The sequence below is a fragment of the Poecilia reticulata genome, chromosome 9 (assembly GCF_904066995.2).
Source record: "Poecilia reticulata chromosome 9, P_reticulata-male-v2, whole genome shotgun sequence".
NCBI lineage: Eukaryota > Metazoa > Chordata > Actinopteri > Cyprinodontiformes > Poeciliidae > Poecilia > Poecilia reticulata.
The window spans coordinates 17,404,878-17,427,609 of NC_088838.1; the positions used below are offsets into that span (position 1 = coordinate 17,404,878).

Genomic DNA, 22,732 nt, shown 5'->3' on the forward strand with positions numbered 1-22,732 from the left:
CAGCAGCGCTTGCACAGCAGTCGTACTGTTTCTGCTGACAGTCGACGCTTTTGCTGAACCAATTCACAGCTATAGTATTATATTTCTATGGTTTATGCCATTTTGTTCCCATGTAAAAATAGCATAAAACTTTTGCATGTTTGTGTACAAATGGGTAAAACAACCATAAAAGATGTCTCTACGTCCTACTACTGTTAATCGGGTGTTTGTTCGTTCAACGGTTTATTGCAGACCTCTGTGCATTTCCTGCTGATTGTTTTTTGCTTCTGCTGTTGGATTGTTGGGATCTGACTCACAGAGTCAGCGTCTGCGTCTCGATTTCTTTCAGACACCGTGATAAAGTCATGCACATACATGGACTTCTGTAAGAAAGCACAGAGCAGCAGGAACACAGGAGCCAAAATTGAGTGCTGCTTTGCTGATGACTGCAACGGGCCCCATCAAAGCCAGCAAGTCCCGCTTGTCAACAGCGCGGGAGCTCTGTCGACCAGCCCGCTCGCATTGATCACCCCGCTGCTCCTGCTGCTGCACAATGCCTTCTGTCAGCTCTAAACTCCTCCACCTAGTTTGTTCCTGCCTCCTTCTCGTCTGTTTTATTATAAATGTCATCCCTCCGAGTTCAATAAAGAGGATCTGAGGCACAAAGAGTTTCTGGTGGTTTGAAATTGGTGTAAAAAGAAGAATATCACCTCATGATTGCGGTGGTGCAGGGACGTTTCAGTACTACATGCTGCAGTTCAGCAGTTTTCACTGCCACTGAAAACTTAAAACATTTTCTGATAGTTGCACAATGATATGAGGTACTGCTATAAAGTAACACGTGAACCTGGGAGTGTTTATGATGCACAAATATGTGAAAAGTCAAGAACTCCTACTCACAGCTCTGGTGCAGACAGGGGGTGGCGGGTGTGGTTTCGGTGCGCGCGACAGCTTGCTTCACCACATAGAATCAAATTATTCCTCACTGTCGTTACCATGGCACTCTGATCATTTATTGTGCTTTCTAGCTTGAATAAAGACACAATCACACTTCAGTTTCTGTAGTGTCTTTGATCCCCTTATGCTTTTAGAAAATTTGTTTTCCTGATGTGCATAAAAAAAAACAAAAAAACATTGAGACTATTCTCATGAGAGTCTGTGGAAAGTTTAACACTTCCCCTTACAGAAATGACACTTGAATCTTCTACGCAGTTGCTGCTGGATATGAAATCGGCAAGGTAGGTCTCTGTCCTCAGGAAGGTCATATGACACTTAACCACTTCCTCTTAACAAGGGAGAACATACATTTTTACTCAAAGAAAAATGACAGAAAGCAAAACCGCTACCTGTGCAAAACAAATATTTAGCAATTAGGCTGATGAGAGACTGGGTGTGAGGAGAGTCTGCAGAACGTGTCGAAACCTAAAGTCTTAAGAAGACAAGGAGCAGAGTGGTGAAACAAGGAAGTTAGGCTAATTTGTGGTTACCTTTGTTTGAAAGTACAAAAAAAACCCGGCAAAAATCTTGAAGACATTCAAAATTAAAAACCACAGAATGTAATTTGAAAGAAAAGATGTTTTCCAAACATCAGTGTCTTTACTTTGCAGATTGATACACATATACACATATATTTTATTTTAATTTTTTTGTATTGAAATCCATGTTATCTTCAGACAGAAACCCCAATACCTGAATATCTCTCAATCATAAATGACTCATAACAGACAAAAACTGAAAATTCAGCATCCTGCCCTTCTTATTTTTGCGTTAGTTCATTTACTTATTTAATTTAAGATGACAGATGTCATTCAAACAATATAAAACTGAAAAATCAAACTAAAATATAAGGGTTATATGTGTAAAATGGAGTAGGGAGAAGTAATACGTTTTATAAAGTGCTTTGCAAAGAAGCAGAGTTGCACAGATGTTAACCTTTGCACATTTTGCCACATAAACCTCAACCCAAATGAAGTGTGGTGTGATGGACCAGCACAAGTACATAACTAAGTGAGAAGAGGGTTTAAAAATAAAAATTGGAAAGGTATGACAGCATGTGTATTTGTTTTTTTTAGTAATGACACCTCTAAATTGGTATGAGAATAAAAAAGGTAAATATAAGTATATTCAAGAAAAAGTCCAAAATAGTCTAGATGAAACAGATTTAAAAAACATACATTTAACGACAGAGGTAGACTAAACAAACATAAAAGTACCATGAAGTGATAAATGTTACTAATGCTTCACAAAAAAACTTTAGAGAGCTCCAAAGGATCCTGTGAGGATTAATTAGCCAACACAAGGGTTCAACATGATTTAAGTTTGATAAAGTAAACAAATCTGGAGAGCAGGCAACAAATTCATCTTTCTCTTTATCTAGATAATTGCTAATGTTTTGTTTTTTTGTTGCTTGTTTAAGCTTGAATGTGAAACTCTTTGGTTAATATCATTTTTTATAACGGCTGTCAACTCTATTTAGCTCAATATGGTAACGAGTTTTGAACATACTGAATTGATTTTATCTGTCTGTCCCATTAATCACAGCCAGGGGGCGGGACTGAGACACAGTTACTCAAAATCATTGGTCTGTGTCTGACGTACTGTGGATTTTAACCAATCAGATGTTAGAATCCACTTTAAAAAGTTTAAATGATTTAACAATAAATTATTAGTTTTAGTTTTTGGAAGTTTTTTTTAATTATCAAAATATTTAATGTATGAATTTGACATTCATGTCTGATTTTAGTCAATTTTTCACAAGTTAATACATTAATTCACCTGTGACGTGTATACACAGGATAATTTAATTAATTTTGACACCATAGTTTTGCACCTGCATGTAGGACAATAGCCATGTTTTCTCCGTGCTCCTGTTTGTCCAGGTGTATGTTCCCTTCTTTTGCAGCTCTTTCATACAAACCACCTGATTCAGCACTTTGACCTAGTTCTTGAAAAAAAAGACTAGATGACATATGGCGTGCAGAGAGAAAAAGAGCGCACAGTTCTGATGCAGCAAAAGCCTTCTATTAATAAAAGATGTGTTTTACAAAAGGATTGCGTTGATAAAGCTGTAACATGAAACTGAATTTGAAGTTATAAGAAAGGCCTGTTAAACTCGGCTTTCTCTCCCTCGGGTAAAAAGTAAGCAGCAGCTGCAGGAGGAGGAGGAGGAGGAGGTTGGGGCTGGAGCTCAGGGGACGCATAGATCACATCCGGGGCTGGTTTATTCTAATACCGAAACGTCCAACCCGGAAAAAAAAAGGCAAGTCTTCTGTAATCCGATCACACAAACAAATAGAGGATAGTGTGAGGGCGTAGCGCACGCCGGTTCATCTGTAAAAGTGTAGTCTGTAAAAGTTGTTTAAAAGTTCCTCTGAGGATGATCGCAGCCGCCGAGGCAGGCTCTGCGCTCTCCGCTTGGTTTCGGGGCGCTGGCTGTGGCGCACTCTGACTCTCCACAGCGGGTAAGTAGTCTGGAGACAGCAGCGGCAGCAGGGCCACTTCGTGGCTCTGGCCGTCGCTTTGTGTGCGTGCTGGAGCTGGGAGCTGCAGTAGGTGTGTCATTCCGTGGACTTGTTGGTGTCAGTGAGTCACTGCAGGTCATCTGAGCTGAACTAATGCTGTGCATGTCAGGTGTTGTTGAGTAATTCAGACTGAGAACGGTTCAGTTATACATGCTCGAACTCAACTTCAGTGGTAAGTTGCGTTAAACTCCATCTGTTCAGTGAACTGGCAACAAATGCGCAACATCTAGAAATGATTTCTAGCTCTCTACTTAACAGAAATCTCATTTTACGGCACAGATCATCCACGTCAAATAGTTGTAGTTGTACACAGACGCGGGGATGCACAGTTAGTGTTTTTTCTGGCCACGGACCATTTCAGTTCTAAAATATTGGGGGTTCTTATGATGCATTTAATGAATGGGGGAAATATGGATTATTCAGTGTTTCCATCAACCGACTGCCTCGGGGAACATTTTCCAATTCCGATCTGCTGCCGATGGATTGGTACATATCTGGTCTGAGACAAAGGAAACACAAGTGCTGATGGTACGAACAGTGCTCAGAGAAGTGAAGGGTTAAAAACTGAGCTGTCCGTTCTTCCCCCTGTTTAAGTGACGCGTGGGCTGGTACACGATTCTCACAGGATCTTACAGTTTCACAGTATTCACTCCAAATAGCTGTCCACAAAGTCTTCCTTACTAGACTTAACCATTTTTCAAAGCAGCTCTCATTGATTGGACAAAAAGTTGAATACTGATCTGAGCTGGAGATGCACTGATCGGTTATTTGTTGGAGATTCGACCTTGACATGCATTACCATCAGTGAGTCTGCAGTTATCTTTGGTGCTTTACTGCATCTTCATATTTGATGTTGTAGGCTACAGTTTCAGACAGCTGGATATTTTGCCCCTTTTCCAAGAAGTAATTGATGCTACTTCCCATTAAACATGCAGAACATCTTTCAAAGGGATTTGTTTATATATTTAACATGATTGTCATTTGAATCACACTGTTTCACAAGATTCAATCGAGGGACATAAATGACCCCAGAATTTTGTCAAAAAAAACTGACATTTTTATTGTTTTACCTACAGAAATGCTTTTGGTGACATTTAAAAGGTCTTCTCTCGCTATTTTGGATGAAACTGTTGGTTTGTGCATAAAAAGCCTTTGGGAATTTTGTTAACGTGCCATATTCAGCATGGAAGAAAACAAATCCGCTGCAATTTTTAAGAACAGAAATGGTAGTTTTTAATCCAAAAATAAAATTAAGGAATTACAAGAATGTCTCGATTTATGCATCATAGTTCATATCTGTAACTTTTATCTGAAAACTAAAAAAAAATTCATCCAATTATGGTACATTTTGTAAAGTTGTTAGTTTTGATCAATTTAATAAACTGGAAGAGAAAATAAGTAAAAACGGGCTGATTCAGATCTGCCCAATTGCTAAGATGAGAGAGAGGATATTAAAAAAAAAAAGACTAACAGGTGCCTCACAACTCAGAAGACTCGACTAACAAGCTGGTTCATTAGTAGAGCTAGATGCTCCGGGAGCCAGCCTGCAGTCTGTTGCTTCACAGAAATAACACTTGTAGTTCACCAGCTGTAGTTTTAAAACATTAGCCAAATAATAAATATAGCTAGTGCTCCTTTAGTTTCTGCCTGACTGTCTGTCATTTGCAACCAGAAATATCCACTAAGAGCTGAACTGATCTTTTATTCTAGCCATGAAGAAAGGTGTGGTAGCTTTCTTTCAGCCAGCTGACCAGCAGTGCCATGTAGTCGTAGCTGTGCTTTACTCTATGCTGCTGAAAAAAACTCTGGTATCTCCAGCACTTTCTGTGTCCTACTTTGAACTGGACTTTAAACCAACATGGTGGAACACATTATGGTTTTGAAACCGTAACCTTTTAAAACTTTGGTAACTTGCGGCCAGAAACCTGCCTGTGATTAGTGAAGATTATTCAATCCTCCCTTTTTCTGCTTTACTAGACCCCAAAACCTCAAGATGGAAATAAAACCATTACAAATCACTAACCGTCTTTGCTTTCCAAATGCTCACTATCCGGTTTTGTGTATCAGACGTGTGTTGATCTTGTGCACAAATAGTCATTGTTTGCAAAGGAATGTTTCACTCCATTCTTCTGTGTAAAGTATGTGTGATACCACAGCCCTTATCTAAACACAATATTTTTCCCCATAAGCTACTGTATGTTTGCTGCTTTCTTGCATTTTTTTCTTCTTTTTTTTTTTACAAAAACAGGGCATTTAAAATATCATCCAAGTTTTATTTATTGGTTTGGTTTTTGCCAAAGATGGAAAAACCTCCCCACAGTTTCTCCCAGCAATGATTAAACCAGATGTTTTCTGATGCCCAGAATAGCGTGTGTGCTGTGCACACAGTTGTGTGGATGTGTGTCTCAGTGGTGGCATCCGTGTGACCCGTTGCACCTCCACCTTCATGTTTCCATCACAGCCTGTGCTTTTGCTAATGCCTTCTGTATCTTTGACCTATTTCAGTGGCAAACATGCACGATTGACGCATGCAACGCCGAGACTAGTTTCAAAATGAGGCATTTTTCTTAAGCATTGGTTTAAAAATAACTCTGCAGGAGTTCCACCCAGCAGGTGTGACTTGTGTGCCTGATGGCATTTCTGGCTCTGGTTCTTGTGGGAACTGTTTCATTGAAAAGTTGATGCATTTTCAGCCCGAAGAGGCAACGTGGTCTCATAAGACTATTGGCAACAGAGGAGGGATAGAGACGGCTGTCACACTATAGTTTATCACTACAGGTAATGCCTAGTTAGCCATTATGATTTTGTGCTTTTTGCTTATCTTAAAAATGCTTTAACGGATTCAAACATCTACAGCCTGGCCATTGCTTTCCTACACAATTGTACTCAATTCTCATCTCCCTTCAGTTCTCAGTCTGGGTTCTCTCCCATTGAGCTCGATTTCATCAGTAAATTTTCTACTGGGCCAATCAGCAAACAGAAGGAGAAGTTATGAATGAACACCTTCTTTTTCTGCGTTGTTTCAGACTTGTAGTCTCCCTGTAGTTTTGTAGTTTTAGCAATGGCAGCGGAGGAACTAAACAAAGTCGTTCAGTCTGTGTTGGCCACAAATCCAAATACTGAATTAACATCAACAACCATCACATTCAGCTCGGCCCTTGTTCATTTATTGTATCGTTTGTCATACATTGTGAATTATTTCATATCCTGATAAAAGTTTAGATGTATTGTTGTCTTGATAAATTTAAATTATTGATGTTAAAAATAAAACTGTCTGAAATTTTATTTTTACTGTTTTCTTCACTGTTTGCTTCAGGAGAGCATCAATCAGTAACTTCAAAAATATAATTAAATTTGAAAGTATGATAATAACATATACGACTAACGTTATAGTTTAGCAGTATAAATGACACCTGGAGTATGAATGTTTTCACAAACAGTCCTAGTCATACATTTTTATCAAATTTTTTTTTTAATCAATTTCTCAATAGCACTACAAAATACTGCAATACAATTCCAAATCCATATTGCCCACCATTGCTTCTCTCTTTGCAGTTGGAGATGGTTGTTTGCAGTGCAGGCAATTCCTGGTTAGCTTTATAGCACTGAACTGGTGCGTTGTGTAAGCTATGGCTAAAATTTTAGCGATTGGGTTAAAATGTAAAACTTAATTGGTGTTCATGCCTCCAGGAAGCAATCATCTCTCTCAACAGCTGCAGATCCAGTCTGTACGAAGCAAAGCTTAGAACAAGGGGCTGGTTTCTGCCAGGCTGAAATATCTAGAAACACAACATGAAAAACGTTTGTCCTGCACATAGTTTTGTGCTTAATTCTGGTTTAGCTTGCAGTGAGGTCAATAAATGAAATAAAATACTGCTTGATACATCCCAGCAGTAAATATGACAAGAATAACTGGGTTTCTGAGAAGAATTAGTCCTGATTATTTTTAGGAATCTGCCAGCAGCTCTGTATTTTACATGCTCTTCTTCATTTCGAATAAACAGCCCTCTTCAGGCCACACTTCTTTGACTTGATCTCCTCTCTTTCCTCTTCCCTGTCCTGTGGAAATGTGCCTGTGTGCAGATCTGGAGAGTGGTGTGTAATTTTCGGCTGTGGTGGAGGGCCTCAGCTCAGCCTCGGGCTTTCGGCTTTTGCAGCTCAGCCTCAATCACGTCACATGAAAAACTGCTGAGTGCGAGTGGGTCGCTCTCTTCCTGTGTGTGTGTGTGTGTGTGTGTGTGTGTCTGAACTCTTAACTCGGAGATGATTTACCCTCCACATCTGTCTGCCTCTGTGTCTCAGTGATTATGTGATAGTGGCAGCGATGCCGTATCTGGACCGCTTGAACCGTGTGTGCGGCTTCCTGGACATCGAGGAGAAGGAGAACAGCTGCCGCTTCCAGAGGCGATATTTCATCCTCGACACGCAGGGGAATGTCCTGCAATGGTACATGGACAATCCACAGGTGCTCACACACACAACACACCACCAAACTTGAAGCACGTTTGCACAAGCAGCAGGAGGAAATGAAAAATGATCAATATAAGGTCGTGGGACCTTGGACTCTGAGCTAATGACTGCTCTGTTTGTATGCAGAACCTGGCCAGTGGAGCCAGCTTTGTTGGCAGCCTGAGATTAACCTACATCTCTAAGGTAAAGCGTGCACCCCCGTTTGTTTTCAGATACTTTTGGACTACAGACAGGAATTTACGCAATGTCCATGTAGGCTACATTCAACTGTATTGCTGTACTTTAATCAAACAGTCCTAAAGGACTTATAGGATTTTACATAATCTATTAAACATTTATCTGTAGCATTTCCTCCTCTTTGAACATCAATAATGCAAAAGTGAAAAAGCGAGGAGGTAACTTTATTTAGCATGGATCAGATTAATTGCATTACAATAATGAGTCATTGTTTCTTGCTTGTTTTGTTTTGGCACCCTCATTTAAAGTTTGATCCCATCCTGCATTCAGTTGAGTAATAAAGCATCATTGGTTCTCATACTATTTTAGCTAGTAAGTTAATAATAGATCTTGGAAGGGACTGCATTTACTTTATTTTCACCTCCCTTCACCATTGAGTTGGGTTGATCCAGCTCAGCCTTCTCAGTCTAGTTTGATGAGGAAATAAGTGGCTTCTTCTCAACCTGATGTGTTCAACCAGACAGTCGGATATCTGATACAGCAGTAAACTTTGCACGGCTTTGCAGTATTCAGGTGGAGCCTGCCAGGTGCTCAGACCTACCAACCTGCAGCAATGACATGTGAACACATGCAGGTGTCATGCAGTTTGTGTTTGTAGCACCGAATCCACCCTCTATTTATAGAAACTGCATCCCAGCGACAATTTTTCTAACTAAACCCAGCTGTAAGTTATCTAAAAACACTTAATAAATCAGCTTCTGTCCTCCTGGTCTTGACTTTTTCGACGTCTGAAGACCCCTCACGTTTGATTTGGAGCATAGCGACATGCTTGAAGAACTTTCATCTGAATTGAAGAAAAAACCCAAAGGAAATAATTGCAGGAACTTCACATACATTTAAATGAACATAGCAAAGCGTGCAATGCAAATGGTGCATCTGAAAAAAGTTGATCCGGCTTCTTTTTTCTCCTACTTGTTCTTTTCTTCTTCTGGGGTATTGCCTGCTTGGGAGCTGGTAGACCCCAGGTAGGAGTCGTCACAAGGGCCTGATCAGCCAATCAGAGGCGAACTTCTGGAAATATGTGTCACGCTAGACAGCCAACAACAAAAATATAACCAGCTATTTGTTTTCTATTGCACTCTTAAGACTTATAAGTTAAACAACCTTTGATATATTCTGAATTATTATCAAACTAAGATCTTTCAAATATAAAAACTGCCTGCAGGAAGATATTCAGAATGCAATAGACATGAAAGAAGAGGTTGTTGTGGTTGAATCTGTTATCCATCAAGAGTATTCTTAAAAGACTTAAAGCAGTTCTTGTGAGTCAAAGGTCAGGTCTGTAGTGTTTGTTCTCACTACACCCACGAATAATGTGGAAATTCACTCAAGGATTCTGAGATACTCAAGAAGAATTCAGGGTTATCTGCAGCTCCAGTGTGCAGTCACATGCAGCAGCGATGTGAAGTTTTCCAGATGTTAGTTTGCTCGCGCAGATAATGACATCTGGCTTCCCTGACATCAAAGATTCCTCTCTTCTTTTCTCTTTTCCTTTCTTTTCTTCTCTCTTCTCCTTTTCTTTTCTCGTCTTTTCTTTTCTCAGGTGAGTGAAGCCACCGCAAAGCAAAAGCCGAAGACCGAGTTCTGCTTCGGTGAGTTTTGCCTCGGAGTCGTGAAGTGATGACACGTGCATGTGCGGCGTTACACAACTGAGTTCATTTTTGTTACTCATGATAAAATCCCCCGGTCGCTGGCGGTCGCTGTGGATTTCATGGAACTCTCCTCTCTGTTTCTCTGTTGTGTTTTTCATTTTACTTTTTTTTTTTTTTTTTGGCAGTCATAAATGCAGTTTCACGGCGGTACTTCCTTCAAGCCAATGATGCAGTCGACATGAGGGACTGGGTGGATGCTCTCAACAAGGCCAGCAAGATCACTGTAAGATCACTTTCACACATCACCCCCCCATTACATGTCGGTTTGTATAATGACGTATTGATGGAGGGCAGCTCCAAAACCAGTTTGGCCCCATCAGTTTTGCGGATGCCAGCACATCACCCACAGATGCCCTCTGTTACACTGACTGAATGGGGAAATTGTGAATGCGTGACAGCAGCAGAGATAACACTCAGACGTCAATGTGGTGGAGGTGTTAACATCTAGTTTGCATGTTTGCATAATATTTGTGTATTCAGCTGGAAGGGGGGGGAGGCTTTTGTGACCAGCGTCGTCCAGATGTCTGATGATGGCAGCAGCAGGTGCCAGAGAGGGGAGCGTTGTTGCTCACCTGCTCACCGAGACAGGAAGCAACATCGCTCGCTCTCTCTTTCACTTCCCCGTAGCCGGGGGAGAGGAGGGGCGGCGTGTGCTCTGCTTCTTTGCTGCTGCTTGCTTTCTGAGCCGTCTTGGCCTCAATGAAAAAGTCGTGCGTGGCAGAAGGGACGGGATGTTAGCGCAGCCCTAAAAAGGAAATGACTTGTGAAAATAATGCAGTGGTTAATGTTTGACACATTAAATCATCATTCATATTTTTATCTTGCTCTCTGTGGTAGATGAGCGTATATTTTTGCAGACTTAGACGATTACCAAGATCCTGTGTGACGTCAAAATTAAGACAGTTGATGGAGTAGGGAAGGAAAACTGCTTATGTAACTTTCATTTCAGTGTTTGCTGGGTTTTGTAAAGCTCTAAGTAAGTTCTGACAACAAGATATGCCTCTTGCAGATCTCTGTTAGACAACACAAACCTTTTCTTCCTAAAGTTGGCAACATTTTGCATTATGTAACATCTGCACTTTCAATGGGTCCTAACTAAAGCTGTTGAATAAAATGCATTAGATCAGAAAATGCGTTCCTGCTGCATGATCTGCATGTTGTGATTGAAATGGAAATATCTGCTGTGTCATTTTGTTCATATCACAACCATATAAGCTTTCAGTGTTTTTTATGCTCAGCTGATTTCCATCCAATCAGCTGAGGAAAACCATCTCCATACAATGATGCTGCCACTACCATGTTTCACCGTGGGAATGTGAAGTACTAGTTATCTGACACGCATACAGTTTTGCCTGTTGGTTAAAAAAACTCTTATTTTGATCTTATCTGACACAAGCAACTTCTACCACCTTTGTTGTATTGTCATCATGACTTGTGGTGAACTGCAGTGCAAACGGGTCTTTTGACAACTTACTGTCAGTGATTGCTATTTTTATTCATTCTTAAAGTCGTCCTAGTAGTAGATTTAGAGCTACTATAGGCCTCATGGCTGCTGCTATAATTAATGCCCTCCTTTACCAGCTTGTCATGTTGGGTGGATGGCCATGCCTGGCTAAATTTGTAGCTTTTCCACACGCTTTCTATTCTGAGTTGGCAAATTTATTTTCAGAGCTTGAGATTTTGTTTCATAACCTAACTCTCAGCTGGTTTCTTTGGTCTTCATGATGTCGTTTGTTCACCGACGTCCTCTCTGATGCCTTCACAGAACAGCCGGATTAATACTGAGATTAATTTATACACAGGTTGTTGTTTTTGTACCAAGCACAGGATTTTATTTGGGAGACTAGAGTAAAGGGAAATGACTACAAAGGTTCCAGACTTTTAACATGTTTATTTGTAGAAAATAAACCCAGCTCTTATGTACCATTTTTTGTTGATTTATTGCATGCTTTTTTAACAGTTCTAATGGGACTAAAGAGTATAATTTGCTCATCACTCTTCTTTTATCCCAGGTGACTTTTCACCACTTTTCTGCTAGGTCAGATAAATTTGAGGAGACGGTTTATTCTTGATTTGACCACTGGGCGTACACTCAGGTTCCCATTGTTTAGTTTCAGTGTTAGCATGCTCACTCTCACATTGCAAAAATCTTGCTAAAAATAATACAGTTTATATTAAATTTTCCCTTTGAGAGGGACTTATAACTCTGGCTGTTTATAAGTTTTAAAGCTCCAGAAAGAAGGAAATGTTCTTTGTATTAGGGAGAAGGAATAGCAGCTCCAAAAATTAACTTGCATATTGCTTAGTACAATAAATATTACCTTTTTAAAAATGATGAATCTGCTTCTGTTTCGTCTTTTAATTTCTGTCCTTTAGGAGTAGGAAAAAAAACAAAACTATTTAAGGCTGGCAGTTATGACCAGTTTCTTGTATATATTTTCTGTTATACATTTTGAAGACAGGCACACATCTGCCTTTTAACATACATTTTCTAATAAATGTTTACGTCTGAATTGTTTGTACTGTCCTACGTTTTGGCAGGTTCCTAAATCCTGCCCTGCGCCTCCCAAATCTGATTCTAGCGCCGTGATCAGCGACTCTCAGGTGGGGAGGAAACAGCAGGCCTATAAGACGGAGATCATTGGAGGCGTGGTGGTCCACACGCCAATCCAGGTAAGACTGAGATCTGAGCTGTAATCACTCCAAAAGAGTGATGCAGACTATAAACTGAATTTAGTCAAACCAATGTAAGGTTTACATTGAAAACTAGAGTTATGTAATATATTGAATCACAGTCTAATATTATAAGTTAACTATAACTGAGATCATCATTCAGCAATAGCATTTAAAGAGCATGGTTTCTCAAAATCAAGCATGATTAAAGTTCATTTAACTTAACCAAGAATTTTATGTCTGGCAGGAAACTAGACAGGTATCTGTCAAAAAAGTAAAAACACTTTTGGGGAAAAAAAAATTTATTTAATTTTTTTTTATTTAATGGCATGTCAAAAGAGAAAGATCAACTTTTTGTATGTTTCCACTGACATTTTTGCAATTGATCTTTGCTGATGACGTCCTCATCTTTAGCTCCTTTCACAGATTCTCAATCAGATTCAAGGTTGGATTTTGGTTTTGGGTCATTTGTAAAATGTTAATATCTCTTCCAGTAGGGAGAGACTTGTTAATCAAATTTAAACCTGAATAAATAATTATTTGACTTGGTTGTAAATATGTTTAGATGCAAAAAAAAAAAAAGATAAAATCAGAAATTTGTAGTGATTGAAGAATTTATCTGTCGGCGGCTACCACAGTGACGCTGATAAGAGGTCACTCTGATGAAATCTTTCAGAATGAAACAGAAGAGACGGAGGGGAAAGAGAAGAAGGGAAACAGGCCTGGTGTGCTGAGATGTGGTTTCTGTGTCAAACAAGGAAATGTGGTGAGCGCTCTGCCTTATTGCCAACCATATTCTCTTCAGCAAAAACTCAAAATAAGTGGAAAAAAAAGAGGATGTATTGTGCATTTGCAGAGGAAGAGCTGGAAGAGGCGTTTTTTCACTCTGGATGACAACGCAGTCAGCTACTACAAGTCTGACACGGTGACGAGCCAGCATGGTTTTCATTTATTTTTTGATTTCCTGTTGACGCTCTCGGCGTGACTGTGGTTTGTGTTCTGCTCACGTCCCAGGACAAGGAGCCTCTCCGCGGTATTCCACTCAGAGACATTCAGAAGGTCCACGAATGTCTCGTCAAGTCAGGGTGAGTCATGAAACAATCGGTCTGATTCAGTCAGATTGTGCTTTCTGACAATCTGTTTATCTGCCGGATTTAAACATACTGAAAGTTTCAGTATGTACAATTGTTTTTATTCCCCCCAAAACTTTGTTTTGGAAGAGACTTAAATCACTGGAACTAAGCAGATCAAGAATTATTCCAGTTTTCATCCAAACACTGCAAAGAAATGCTACTTCCTCATCACAATTTGATTATTACAACTCACTTTTCATTACATAACCTTTACAAACAGCTTTGTTACCCTGTAACTGACGCATCATATTTACTACGACTGTGTCTCAGTTTAAATTATTGTCCATCTATGATAGCAGTTAATTAGCTGATCTGGTTTTTGTTCATGGTGAATATCATTTTTCAGGTAATCTTAAACAGTTAAATGTTTGAGATAAAACAGTTTTCTCTATGATCTGTAAAAGTATAATTAACTTAATGCTGTTCCCTTTTCCACCAGGGACCTTTTGTTAAGAGACAATCTATTTGAGATCATCACCCACTCCCGAACTTTCTACATCCAGGTAAAAACAAAAAACGTGCAGTGCCTTTGAACTTTTTCACATTTTGTCAAATCACAGCCACAAACCTCAATGCATGTTGGGATTTTACTTGATAGACCAGCGCAAAGTAGTGCATACTTGTTAAGTGGAAGGAAAATTATACCTCTTTCATGTTTTTATACAAAATAACCCCCAAAAAACAATTTGTGTTGTGGATTTGTATTGAAATAAAAAGCAACATGAAGACTAAAAACTCATTTTCTCAGGGAGAAGGTTGTATACATAAAACAAATCTCACAGATCTCTGTTCAACCGATCATCTGAAAAAGGAAAGAGTGTAGTTCTACTGCGAACCTACCGAGACGTCGCTTAAAATGACAGACCGAACAAGGAAAGCACTGATTAAATAAGTAATCAAAACCCCCAGGGTAACTCTGGAGGATCTCTGCAGGAATCCACAGCTCGGATGGGAGAATTTGAAATCAAAATAAATATTAGTAGTCTGGCATTTATGGGAGAGTGGCAAGAAGAAAGACGTTGTTAAAGGAAAGCCGTAAAAAATCCCATTTGCTGTTTGTGACAAGCTAAAGGCAGCCAGCCGACTTGAGGAAAGAAGAATAATCAAATCGTATCTTGTATACGACTGAATTCTTTCTGACCTCGGAGGTGAAACATGAAGTTGGCAGCATCGTGCTGTGTGGAAGCTATTTTTATACAAGAGACAAGAGGAATCTTGTCAGACTTCACGGAGACATGACTAAATATAATGTAGTGAGTGGAGAAAAGACCTCAGATTGCAACAGAGCTTCACCTTCCAGCAGGACCGTGACCTTCGTCATCCCTCCAGACCTTCAATTGAGCATCCTCAGCATGTTTATGTTAGAACGGCCCAGTCAAAGCCCAGACCTAAATCCAATCACAAACCAGTGGCAACATTTCAAAGTTGATGATCTGGATTCAGTCTAAATAACAATCCGTGTGGATTTAAGTGACACTGTGGAAACATTTCAGAGGGGTAAGACAGAAAAAGGTTTTTCTATCACATAAAATCCCAATTAAATACTTTAAAGGTTGTGGTTGTAACAACACAAAATCGAGGGGTGCAAATATTTTGCAAGCGACCGTTTTATAAAGCCAATGATTCTGTTGTAAGGTCCTCTTCAGAATCCCAGGTGTTTCTGTCTTGACGTTTTGAAATGTTTGTCTTGAAATGCTCTGCTGCTGATGTGTGGCCCAGGCTCCTTTTTTGGCTCCTTTAACAGTTTGTTTTTGAGAATTGGACGCAGCCATGTGTTACCATAACAGCAATAATATCCTGTTCCTCCCCCTGGGAGAGCAGCTGACCCGAGGCGTCAGCGCCGGATCAGATGGGAAGTGGAGGGAGAGAACGAGGCAGGCGAGCGCTGTTTGTGATTAGAGAGAGAGAGAGAAAAAAGGAAGTGTGAAAAAAGACTTGGTGATCTCAGATAAACAAAAACAAATGAAATGGAAATCAATGCCTAAAGACATGATGGGGAAATCCTGAAGGTGAATTTGGTTTTTGCAAAACTTCTGATAAATCCGACGCGCTGTAGGTGGAACAAATTATGAATTTGCTCGTGAAACAGTTTTAAAAAGTTTGTCCTTGTATTGTTAAAAAAATAACATTTAAGGCTACTGTTACAAATTTTATTGCAAAGTTGTTTTTTTATCAGCCAACTAAAGCATTTGTTTTACAATAATGAGATCTGTTTTTACGAACTAATTAATACACTAGGTGATTAACTGGTTTATTATAAGTATTTGAAATACATGAAGCTATGAGGCAAAACAAGAGACAAAAACCTTATTTAAAATTAGTTTTTTAAAATGTAGGTTACCATGTTTGTTTCTGTTTTGTACATTTATATTGTATTTAAAGTTTTATATGTCTGTTCATAAATAAACTTGGTGAATTAGTTCACAGTCTCTTGCAAACGATGAATGTTTCTGAAGTGAAGAGCTCCTTCTTTCCGTAGCTCTTTTCAGTTTCATCAGAGGAGATATTAGCCTGCAGGTTGGTTGCATCATCTGCAGTTTTTGCTGCTCATCTGATGCTCTCCACACAGACGCGGTTCTTCTACACGCCTGCGGTATCACTGCACATTTACATGATTTATGTTTTGGTTTGAAAGAACCAACTGAACCTCCTCCAGCACAAAGAGTGCATTTTTGCACTTTTTAAATGTTCTGAAATAGATAATTGTTGTACCAAATCAGCATTTTTCGCTTCTTTTTTTCCCTTAAGTTTAGTTTCTGCCTTGCTCTGTGTTCTGCCATGTTGACTGAGAGATTGACTTTGGACTTGTATGTCACTATTAGGCCAAATCCGTTCTTTTTTTACCTATTTATAAATATTATAATTTTAGAACCAAACTGCATTAGAAATCTATATTGAAAAACCTCGACAGGAGGATATGAAAGATAAAAGATGATGACAATGAAAGATGACTTGCTCCAGGGCACATACCCCTCAGCTTGCACATGTAGTGCAAATTGCTATAAAAACTGCAATTTGTGTGTCTAATCCGATAAAATGTAAATCTTTATATGTCTTATCACAATCAAAAAGCTGTTTGTTAAACTGTTAATTAAAAATTGCCTTCCCATCATGTTAAACTTCAAGCAGAAGAAGCATAAAAAGAGTCTGAACATTTTTAAAAGATGTGTCAAACATAACTTAGGTTGGTTGTTAATACAGGTGATGGTCATGTATGAACATAATTTCTGACATTTTGCTCTGTGTTTATCTTCTGGTGTTTTTACAGACAGACACCCCGGAGGAGATGCACGGTTGGATCAGGGATATTGACATGAAAATTCGGGAATTCAGAGGACATCCACGGGTAACCCAGACGTCTTTCACCCATATATGTATCTGCATTTTGAGCCAGAGACACCCTCTGTCTTTAGAAATCAGGTCAAAAGTCATATAATCTTCAGGGGGGAAACACAGAGGTTCCAGTATCATGCTATGGGAATTAATTGCATCAGAGAAGATCATCAGAGTTCATAGAAAAGGAGATGCAGCTGGGGAAAAAAAAATCATACTGGAGGAAGGGGCTGAGGCTCATCATAAAGCAGCAACAATATAATAAACAAACTAGAATGTAATAATTTAGACCAAAGCATAGCAATGTGTTAAAATGGCCCAGTCAAAGTTCAGACCTAAAACTAACAAAGGATTAGCTTCAAGACTTAAAAATTGCTTTTCGATCCAATCAGCTTTAACAGTCTTTCTGAAAATTTGTTTTGCATCCCAGTGACAGAAGTTGTTCTATTTTACAAAGAAAAATGGGGAAAAAAAATTTAAAAAATTCATTTCTTGCATTAAATGCTTGTCACATTTATAGGATATTTATTTTAAAGATGAGTCACGATTATCAAAAATCTAAACTACATGGAATGTGGATGTAATATTACAAAATGTGAAAAGTCGAGGGGTATGAATTCGCTTGTGCGTCACCAAATACATGGAAAGTGAAGCTTTTTAGTCTTGAATTGTGATCGTCGTCTGTTGTGCTGTCTTGTAATTGCAGGGACATCAGTTTAAGCGAATGTCGTCTCTCCATCAAAAGCACAATACCAGCGGTGCCTCTTGTCACCACAGTAACGAGGCGCGGCCCCAGCTGGTCAAGTCCTGCTCTGTGGCTCCAGGCTGGCAGCCCTGGACCCCCGTTCCTCCGGGTGAGCCGTCCATCATGGACATGGAGGACGAAGACAGCCCGTTCAGTCCTGTCCCCACTCTGCCTTCTCTCTCCTCCTCGTCCACGTCCTCGTCCACCTCGTCCTCCTCCAACTCCCTGTCCACCCCGACCCCGTGCCCCAGTGCGTCCCAGGTGCCTTTGACCAGCGGGCTGGGGATGCTCACGGCGTCGGCAGACGCTGCTAGCGGCCGGCGACGGCACCGCTCGCAGCCTCAGCCTCACTCCTCCTTCCCCTTCAGCCTGGATGACGACAGCATCCGCACAACAGACGTGTAACGCTGAGCGGTCTGTGCAGACTCTGGTGTGGACTAACGTGTTGGTACCTTCTTTAAGTGATGAATGTGACTGATAATGGTAGTATTCCCTGCTAATGAAGAGACGATGTGTCTACGGCAGTGGTGTCCAAAGTCGGTCCTCGAGGGCCGGCATCCAGCATGTTTCAGGTCTCTCCATGGTTTAACGCACCTGGATCCGAAGATGGCTCATTAGAAGGCCTAAGAAGAACATTGACATGCTGAGAAGGTTGTTTCTACCACCATGGAGGGAACTAAAACGTGCAGGATGTCAGCCCTCGAGGACCGACTTTGGGCACCTCTGGTCTATGGCATGAGATGGGGGTCCACCTGCTGGTGATGTTACTGCTTTGCAGACGAAGGATGCACCCAGCTGGAAGGAGGAGAGGAACTGTTTTTATTGGTCCAAGGACTGTGAAAAAGAGTGATGGAGTATTTTAGTGCAACTTCCTCTGAAAACTTGAATAATCTTGTTAGTTTTCCTTTTGTTAAACTTAAAAAATGGCGGCACATGCTTTCAGACTCCTGCACTTGGCCTCATATTTGAATCCCTGACACCAGGACTGGGCTTTTGCAAGACAGTTATTAAACAAAATGTTTAAAGGAATTTTAACGCTTTTAAAAATTAGGTTTTTTTTTTTTTATATTCAGACATCTCAAGAATATACTATTAGCTTCTTTTCACACTTTGTTTCACCCACGCCAGCAGTGTTTTCTAGTCATTCATTCCTGAAACATTCTCATAAAGAAACAAGTACATCGTCTGCATATAGTTACATTTTACTCGTTTGTATTTTTAACAGCTTTCATGTATTTGCTCTGTTTCTTATAGTTTTTTTTATTATTTCTGCTTAAAGATCAACTGTCGGTTAACTGTGAGTCCGTTTGAAGGTTGAAGCTCGGTACCATGAGAATGGTGCAGTGTTACAGTGGTACTTGTTGTAAAACAACCTGCTGGTATCAAACCACAGCTCATGATTGCGTCGGCTGCTTTGGAAATGTAAATGTGACTGTCGTTTTGCAGCATTACGTGGGACGTTTTTGCCACTACCTTTGGTAATTGAACTGTAATTCTGCACTTTGCATTAGTACGTGCATGTAAATGTGTGTGTATGTTTTTTTTTTTTTTTTTTTTATAGTTTCGATTGATCTTTCACAGTGGTTAACTATACCTTCCTCACATGCTCAGTGTTGCTACACTAGCTTATGTTGATACTTCATTGATGTGGTACCGTGTTCATTCCTGTTTCCATTCTCTGAAGCGTGTGCACTTATCTACCTGCATGTCATGGTAGTTCTTTCTCTAACATTAAATAATGCTTTATATTTTTCTTGTTTGGGCCGTTTCTGATCAAGTCTATTTGGAGGCACACGTTGGACCAAAGTCTTCTAAAACACAGTTTGACTGAGTAAGTGGCATCTTGACCTTTATGTGTTTGGTCTCTAAAAGGCAAATGCTGCTGGACAAGAGGTCAGAGCGAACAACAAGTTTGCCCTTTTACACGCGCACAGTGTGTGGGAGCAAACAGGCATACAGATGCCCATGTACCGACCAGAGGCTGTGTTAAGTGAAGTCTTTCACACATGCAGTGCAAAGTCTATCAGGTAAAACGCCTTAAAACCCAACATGTCCACTTCAGCTCCTGTCCTCCGGTTCAGCTGCCGGACAGTAAAAACGTCTCCACTGAACAGTTTAAATTGTGTTAAAGGCCATGAGGCCTTGTGAAATGTCAGCTATGCTGAAATTGGTTTTGGCTTTTATGAAACAAATCCCCTCCAGGTGCTCGAACAGGCCAAAGGAGAACCTTGGTGTGAAGATGAAGAAACTTTGTTAAGCTTAAAAGAAACGACAAACAAGACCTGACTGGATGATCATATCTTTGTGAAAGTGAATTTGATTTGCTTTTATGCAATATTTTTAAAGAGATGAATGCTTGGAGATGATGCTTTCCTCTGGAAGCCCTCAGGATCTAATTTCTTGTCACCGTGTGCACAAACATAAAGGTCACCTAGCGCTTGAGTGTGACGCCTGTGAGTGACGGGCAGCTCTGAGGGCAGAGACACACCGCTCTCCTAAATGTTAATATTCCCACATGGATGCATCTGCACTGCGCTGCTCTGTCTTCAACACAGTCTGATGTTTCTCCGCTGGATTAAAATGTTAGAAAATGCAGTCGCTGCGCCCAGAGGTTCGAACGTTGACATATTCTGTTGCTTGTAGCCTGAAATAAAAGAAACGTTGCTGGTCCAAGGTTTGTGTGAACTCATCATACCTGGGGACGTAATATTATTTCCGATTTTTCAGGGATTGAATAATTAATATGGAAAATCAGAAATTGATGCAAAGATTTGAAATCAAGTATCTTCTTTACTCCAAATGGTGGAATGTAGGATGAAATATGTAACTTCATCCCTATTAATTTTTTTTTGTTGTTATTTTTGTGGAAAGTCTCATCTTGAATTGTTAAAACTTATTTCTTGTTATTGTGGGCAAACAGATCAGGTTTTATTTCTCAATTCACTGTGAAGATACTGGTGTACCAAATATTTCCGGTGTATGCAAGTCTGATATTTGGTGATAACTGGATAATTTCTGATCATTTTAATCGATTTTCTTTCATATAAATGTTGCAGAATAGGTGAGATGCTGGAAGCTTATACATAGCTGAGTTTTATTTGTTTTATCAAATCTGTTTTGGAAATAGGTAAAACAGCAAATATCAAACTTTTGGGAAATTTCATACCTCTAAAAATTTGACTATGCTAAAAAAATTTAATAAAAACAGGTCGAGAAGACAGGTCAATCAGAAATATGCTTGTTTATGCCTACAAAATCATGTGATTGCGGTGAACCTTGCTTCTGTGATTTTATTTGAATATTAGTGGGACGTAAGTTTGTTAACATATAAACTTTGACCATTTGTGGGTTCAAGAGAATTTAAAAAAGAAATTGTACAACCAGCTTTTGTTTTTAAACCTCATTGAAAGTATTTGTTTCCTCATTAAAAGGCCAAACTAGCATGTCCTTAATGGGTGGATGTAAACTTATGACCACAACTGTATCTCTGTGATGAACAAAAGTAATGTGTATTTAGATATTGTAAAAATGGATTTTTATTTTTGAGGCAACTTTGTTTTAAAGCCACTAGAGGGAGCTATGACACACCATATCTCAGTAGTAAACGATAAGTTAGTTCAGTCAGCATGCAGTCTTTGATGCTCAGAAAATAAACATTTTGTCTCAGTCTTTCGTCTTAGTTTTAATGAGTTGAATAACAAAAAAGTATTAAATAAATGCTTGCTAATATGCTTTTTATTTACATCCAGTGAGAAATAATAAAATCCCCCAAATAAACTGGAAATATATTTTGTACTGCATTAAAATCAATACTTTGATAAATTAATTAGATGAAACTGATTCCGCCATCTAACGGCATAACATTTGTGATTAAGTGAAAGTTGTTGTTTTTTTTTTAAATATCTCACTCAGGTCATCTGACATCACTCAGTGCTCTGACCTGAATCCACATTAGCAACAGGTTGGAGAGTGAAGCGATATGCTAAGAGAACTTTAAGTAGGCCAGTGTTGGAAGAAGCATTTTTTTCCAACTTGTGTGAAATAAATGCATTATAATGTGAAGCAGGTTTCCCTGCATCTGGACTCAGAGGGGCCCGTCTGGCCAGATGCCCAGACCTTCTCCGCCATCCGCTGTTCCCACATCAGGCCACCTTACAAAGGAGGGGGAGGGAGGTTGTTGGAATGTATTTTGCCCTGTGTGATGTGATTGTTTGCAGAGAAATGGGTTGACCTTGCCCCTTTATTGCCACACAGACACACACACACGAGTGCACGCATGCACACACTCGCTCTGGCCAGGCTGAAGGTGTGTGAGACAGCCCTGCTGAGTGCAGGAGGTCTGGGACCCCTTCACCACTTCCTCCAGACAGAGAACAGAGGATGGAGTCATCTGAAGCCATGATGGGCCAATAATGAACCTTCCAGAGGCCACAGCCACCTCCTTTCAGGTATGCTGTTAAGCTGATTTTTATTATCATCATTATTCACTAGATTTCATTAGAAAGAGCAAGAATTATATTAAACATTGGGTCATTTTTTAAAAGATGTTTACATTTAAGTGATAAAAATAAGATGTTGTTCTTTAATCAACCACAATTTTTGCTTGAAATTAAAATTTAAAAAATGTTCTTTTGAAATGGTCTTCTTTGGAGAGCTAATAAAACTTTAAGACAAACAAAAATAAACTAAATCATTTATCAACCCTAATAAACGAGGACTTATTGCATATTTTAATTTCAGTAAATATTTCTATTTCTATAACTTTCATATCATTTTGAGTTTTGAGAAACAAATTGAACTTTTTAGTGTTTTATTCAACAAGACTAATTTTTGTTCAACAACAAGGTTAATTTTATTTATATTTTAATGAGTTAAATTGTTTGAAAAGGTGTTTTTTTTTTCAGACGATAAAAATGTCCAAAATTTAATTAAAAACCCGCCTGCAGTTTTAGTTCGAAGTTAGCGTTTGTGATGGACAGATGTTCAACT

The 22,732-nt window shown here is 39.5% G+C and overlaps 2 protein-coding genes across 5 annotated transcripts in view; both read left to right on the forward strand.

The window, feature by feature from the left end:
• LOC103470370 (transforming acidic coiled-coil-containing protein 1) overlaps positions 1 to 1,034 on the forward strand; it is a 34,521-nt gene extending 33,487 nt beyond the window's left edge. For both annotated transcript variants that reach the window (XM_008418775.3, XM_008418777.3), the window contains one exon: positions 329 to 1,034. The gene's annotated coding sequence lies outside the window, so the exon portion shown is untranslated. The remainder of the gene's footprint in view (positions 1 to 328) is intronic.
• A 2,153-nt stretch (positions 1,035 to 3,187) lies between these two features.
• Positions 3,188 to 19,491, forward strand: plekha2 (pleckstrin homology domain containing A2). 3 transcript variants are annotated; one of them, XM_008418771.2, is made up of 13 exons: positions 3,188 to 3,440; positions 7,584 to 7,698; positions 7,803 to 7,965; positions 8,097 to 8,153; positions 9,751 to 9,799; positions 9,985 to 10,082; positions 12,401 to 12,532; positions 13,209 to 13,298; positions 13,389 to 13,457; positions 13,547 to 13,617; positions 14,105 to 14,168; positions 16,934 to 17,011; positions 17,705 to 19,491. In XM_008418771.2, exons 3-13 carry the CDS (start codon positions 7,825 to 7,827, stop codon positions 18,146 to 18,148), a joined length of 1,293 nt encoding a protein of 430 aa, XP_008416993.1. In that variant the 5' UTR covers positions 3,188 to 3,440; positions 7,584 to 7,698; positions 7,803 to 7,824; the 3' UTR covers positions 18,149 to 19,491. The 3 variants fall into 3 exon arrangements, with proteins under 3 accessions (XP_008416993.1, XP_008416992.1, XP_008416995.1); XM_008418770.2 differs by lacking the exon at positions 7,584 to 7,698 and having other exon boundaries at positions 3,189 to 3,440; XM_008418773.3 differs by lacking the exons at positions 3,188 to 3,440; positions 7,584 to 7,698 and adding an exon at positions 3,553 to 3,672.
• The last annotated feature ends 3,241 nt before the right edge of the window (positions 19,492 to 22,732 follow it).